The sequence below is a fragment of the Cryptotermes secundus genome, unplaced genomic scaffold (genome assembly GCF_002891405.2).
Source record: "Cryptotermes secundus unplaced genomic scaffold, Csec_1.0 scaffold5, whole genome shotgun sequence".
Classification (NCBI taxonomy): Eukaryota; Metazoa; Arthropoda; class Insecta; order Blattodea; family Kalotermitidae; genus Cryptotermes; species Cryptotermes secundus.
In genome coordinates this window covers 5,757,938-5,763,429 of record NW_019724742.1, presented here as the reverse complement: position 1 = coordinate 5,763,429, position 5,492 = coordinate 5,757,938, and the positions used below count along the sequence as shown (strand labels likewise).

The 5,492-nt window shown below is 33.4% G+C and overlaps 1 protein-coding gene across 1 annotated transcript in view; it reads right to left on the bottom strand.

The window, feature by feature from the left end:
• LOC111862652 (protein mothers against dpp) overlaps positions 1-4,441 on the bottom strand; it is a 29,896-nt gene extending 25,455 nt beyond the window's left edge. Inside the window, exons 1-2 of the mRNA XM_023848185.2 lie at positions 4,263-4,441; positions 3,334-3,660 (exon numbers count right to left, since the gene is read on the bottom strand). Of these exons, the coding sequence (XP_023703953.1) occupies positions 3,334-3,606 (273 nt within the window). The 5' untranslated portion in view covers positions 3,607-3,660; positions 4,263-4,441. The remainder of the gene's footprint in view (positions 1-3,333; positions 3,661-4,262) is intronic.
• Positions 4,442-5,492: the final 1,051 nt, after the last annotated feature.

Below are 5,492 nucleotides of genomic sequence, written 5' to 3'. Positions count from 1 at the left end.
GGACTGTATATTCAAGTACCACTGTTTTCTTTTCTCACTCTCCGCAGTCATACATTATCCCTGCAAAGTGAGGGACTGGTCTGCATTTCAGTGGACGCATGGATGATGAAAATGTAAGGTTTGCCATAGCTCAGGCTACCTCTGTTTATTCTATGTAATGGTATTGTGTACTGTGTTCCTGCTGGCTTAAACTGGCTTTGGCTTGTCTACTTAAAGGTAATAATGATGTATGAGTTGAGGGCCTCTGCTTGCCAGATATGTTAAGAATCAAATATCTAGGCCAAATAGCTACAAAGGAGCATGCTACAAACACTGCCAACAATGAAAGAAGTGTACTGTGTTAGCCACTTTACACCTGGTGCATACTTTTCCCAAGACATGACTGCCACCCTTGCATATCAGTAGGCAAGTCACTGATGAATCCTATCTTGAATTTTTAACATTTTCCATAGGTTATGCTACATATAAGTAACATACAATAATGATTATTTCTTATTAATTGTAAATAAGCCAAGGTATACACAATATATGGGTACACATATCATTTGTGCTGACAGTACCATCCATGTCTCCTACCATCACCAATGACATCATTTTCATTTCATTTAATTTATTCATCTTCCATAAATCCTGTCGAGAATACATTCTCATGCGGATGTGGAGACCGTTCTAGTTACAGTCACAACTAAGAATAACAGCTGTCATCCAACAGCATACACATTTGTAATAAAATACTGATAAACATATACAATATAATAAATAAGTTAATTTTAGTGGTAAGAGTAATGGCAAACCTTATACAATTTGTACAGTTTTATGGAAGTCTATTAATTAAAAATTAATTAAAAATAGTTAAAACACAATGTCATTAATGAGTTTTGTATAACATACATTAATTATATAATAAATTGAAATAAAGACTAGTATACTGTGATATAAAGAATGTGTATATCTAAAATAAGCATCTAAAAACCAGAACACAGACTGACAATCTTGTCTTCTTTTAACTGTAAAGCAAGACAGCTACTCACATGTTAAAAAGATTTATATCCAAAATATTCCCATAAAGAATAAAAAGAATGTAAATATAAGAAGTTTTAATTGTATCTCAGAACTCTTAGTGTCACTCGATATATCCTTAACTCCCTTTTGGTATTTAGTCAAATTTACAAGAGGCTGATGGAGACTATTTTGCTGTCTGGTATTTATTTTGTGAATCTCTGAATTTACTATGAATTTGTTTCTGTTTTTTAATCACAAAGAGCATAAGAGATAGTATATGTACTGAGATGCCAGAGGTAAGATTTCTAATTCTCTAAATAAGTTCCTGCACAAATCCCTCCTTCTGCGTCCCAACATAATTCTAATTATATTCTTTTGCATTCTAAACATTTTTATACTTTGGGGTGAGTTACCCCAAAAGGGTAAACCATAATTTAGATTAGAATTAAAATAAGAGTGATAAACTATTTTTAAGGTATTTATGGACGTGTATGGTTTAAGCGATCTTATTATGTAGCAGACTTCACTTAGTTTTGAACTAATATACTCAGTGTGGTACTTCCAGCTCATTGTGTCATCAATGAATATTCCAAGAAATTTAATATTAGCTATAGATGTAATTTGTTTTTTTTTTATGTGTAAATTGAATGTAGTGGGTTTTGTTAAAATTTATAGAAAGTTGGTTTACTTTGAACCATTCATTTATACTATGAAAAGCATTGCTTATATTTACACAGAGATCATCATAGTTTGAACTTTTAACTAACAAACTAGTGTCGTCTGCAAATAATATAGGTACAGTTTTATCATTTATAGTTTTGGGTAAATCGTTTATATAAATGAGAAATAACAATGGACCCAGAATTGAACCTTGCAGGACACCAGGTCTAATTTTGCCCAATGTCGAAAATTCATTGAGATTAAGATTTATATTTGTAATTACAACCCTTTGATATCTATTTCTGAAATATGATTCAAGCCATAATATATACCCTTTTTCCCATAGAATTCCAATTTTGACAACAGAACCTCATGATTAACACAATCAAAGGCCTTTTCTAGGTCACAAAAAATGCCTCCTATTAAGTTTCTGCTGTTTAAGGTCTTACAGATTTCATTCACTAACTTGTATATAGCCTCATCTGTTGAAGATTTTGTTCTAAAAACAAACTGTTCTTCCACTAAAATGTTATTGTTATTTAAGTGCTCAATCAATTGAATACTCATAGCTTTTTCTAATACCTTAGAGAACAAAGTTAAAAGTGATATAGGCCTATAGTTGGAAATATTTGATTTATCACCTTTTTTAAACAGTGGTCTTATTTCTGAGTATTTTAAACGATGTGGGAAAACTCCTTGTGATAATAAATTGTTCCATATGTGAGTCAAAGGAGAGCTCATGAAAAAGGAACTCATTCTTAATACTTTAGTGGATATTTCATCATATCCATAAGAGTTTTTTGCTTTGAGAGATTTAATTATATTTTCAACTTCCTTAGTTGATAAAGATTTAAGTTTAATATGTGGAAAGGTATTTATAAAAGTTTTCATTAAATACTGAATGGGAGTAGTGTCTGGAAGGTAACTAATATTAGTATTATTTTGTTTATTTTATGCATTTTTATTTTCAGCTACAGATAAAAAGTAATTGTTTAAGGTTTCCGCAATTACTTGCTTTTGTCTAATCTATTTTCTGTCCACCTTTAATGTGCATATTTCTTCATTATTTGGCCCCTTATTAGTTTCTAAATTTACTATATCTCATAAGGTTTTATTTTTATTTTTTGAATTTTGTTATCATATGTTAGTTTTTTAGCTTCCTTAATGACCTTAGATAAAATTTTACAGTATTTTTTATAATAGTTTCTAAATTCTGAATTATTACTGTTTCTACATGCCATATAGAGTACTCGTTTATGTTTACAGGATGTTATTATTCCTATAGCAATCCAATCACTTATTTTATTTGAAATTTTAATTTTTTTTTGGGGGGGGGGAACTGGAATAGTAAGTGCAAGCTGCTGGCAAGCGTGGAGAGGCCCCTTGTTCCTTGTAAGGAGGTAAGAGGAAGATATTACCTCCTTGTGTCTCTGTATGTAGAATCCTGCAAATATTTTAATTCTACAGTTTATTATCTTGGAATAGGGACTTTAAATCTCTCAGTTCTACAGGGTTGGCTGTCCTATTCTAACTCTAGGGTAACAGTATTACTACCAAAAAAATACACTGCTCAACCACAGATATTGCATGCATAGCCATTGCAATAATGCAATACCCAGCTTGTAATGTCTAAAACTACAGCTGTTGCAAGCTGATAAAAGTTGCAAGTACCTGTAACCTTCCATCCAGGCTGCGAGGTATAGTGACGCAATCACTAGACTGTCCTGGTGAACTCAATGCTCGCTCCAACTCTTCAATGGCACCCTTTTTCTTCTTAAGCTTCTTGACCAAAGAATCAACAGCTTTTTCTGCCCACTTCTCCTCCTCATCACCTTGTTTCCAGCCTAAGAGTTTCTTTACAGCAGGACTAGTGAATGAAAATAAGCTGTTGAGTGATGATATGGGACCACCAGATCCAGAGGACTCTGCTTCATCTGCATCCATTATTACTCACTTATAACAAATGAGAAGTGTCCTTACAATTCTGTAAGTTATTGCCTACAAATAAAATAAAACCATGTTAACACTGTGATAACATATAACACTCATGTCTGTACTAAGGATGAAATCATGCACAAATATCTGGAAAATGGGTAAAACAGTATAGTAACGCCACACGTTACTGCCTAAATATAAAATACAAACCATGTTAAAACAGTGACACATAACAGAATCATTGAAAAATGCATGACTCCTATCTGTACAAGGGAAGCTGTCATGCATAAACTTCTTGCAAGGGACTCAGATTGTAATCTATAATTATGGCCATTTCTTAACTGTAGGAGAAATTACCTCCATCTACAAATATTAATTTATTTCACAGTAACAAATATAACTAGGCTATAGATCTCAGTATGATTCATGCCTGAGAGAACGCTGCACATATTACTTTAGGGTTTAAAATTTTACAAGCCAGTAAAAATAGTTATTACTGTTAAAACTTTCTGTGCATCTGCCTAGTATACGGTACAAATTTTCTTCAAGTTTTCGATTACTATTTAAACATCCTTGCATAGCATCAGTGAGATCAAGATGTAGGGTGTCTACTGTATTAATTAGACCATCATCTCTGTTACATAATATGGCTCTTATATGCTTACCAGATTTTGTTCTTCTTGATTAGTGGCGTCCACTACTTCAGTTATAATAATTCCTTTCATCCAACTAGCGCATTCTTTGTTACAAATGTTTACGTTCGTACCTCTGAATAGTATGGCTTCTGTTTACTGGCGACTAAAAGTCGGGGACCACATCTCAACCGATATTCATCCGCACATATGTTTCGTGTAAAAATGTCCATTTCAATCACCAAGGTGTAATACGAGCATTTACAAATCTCTCAGTATAATTAATAATATTCAAGGTAACTTTTATCATTATAATTATCGATGTTTATTATATCCGCAACCATCTAGAATTTCTCGTTTGTGGAACTATATAATATGGTGAGAGACCAGGTCATCCGCTGTACCCGACGTTCTCTGGCGACAAGATGTCTAGGAACTGGCGGCATAATTTAAAAGAAACAATGTCAATTCTAGTAGTATGAAATAATACTATTGTATACACTTGGAATATCGCATTTTAAACGCAAATTCTATACGTGATCAAAAGTCGTAATTCCTAACATATAATATTACTGGGATTCCCTATTTCTTCAGTCACATTCCTTTTGCATGTATTTAGAACCATTCCCCAAGGAAATGGCCCACGAAGCCATCACAAATAACTGTTAGCAAGGTCTTTTCTTAAGATGCTGATATTCTCTCAGCCGGTCAAGATATTTCTCACACTGAACCCAACGGTTCATCATTGCACTATAAGAGTTCATGGTTTATAATGTGCCAGTTGAATCAACATGCACTATGCTTTTCAAGTTTTGTTCTAATATTATCTTCTCTGGTCTCCCAAATGATCCAGTCCATTCAGGTTTCCGCATTAAAATTGAGTTGTATTTCTCATTTACCCTTGCATGCTGCAGGCCATCTGTATCTCATCCTCCTTGTTTGATCACCGTAACTATATATGATGAAAAACGCAAATAATAAAGCTTGTAACTGTTTAATTTTCTCCACACTCCTGTCACTTCCTCCTTTCTCAGTCCCCCCATATTCTCCTCAGCACCCTGTCCTCAGACACAATAAAGCTTATCATAAATTTCTTACATTCAATACCAGTTTTTAAGCACAATTTATCCCTTAATACCAAACTGTATATAGATTAATACAGACTCCCACATTTTCTAAACAAATCGGCTTAACAGATGGTATAGAGGTTGTCAGTCTTATATGGCGCCCGCCCTTTACCCTCTGGAATATTCCTGGTACTCA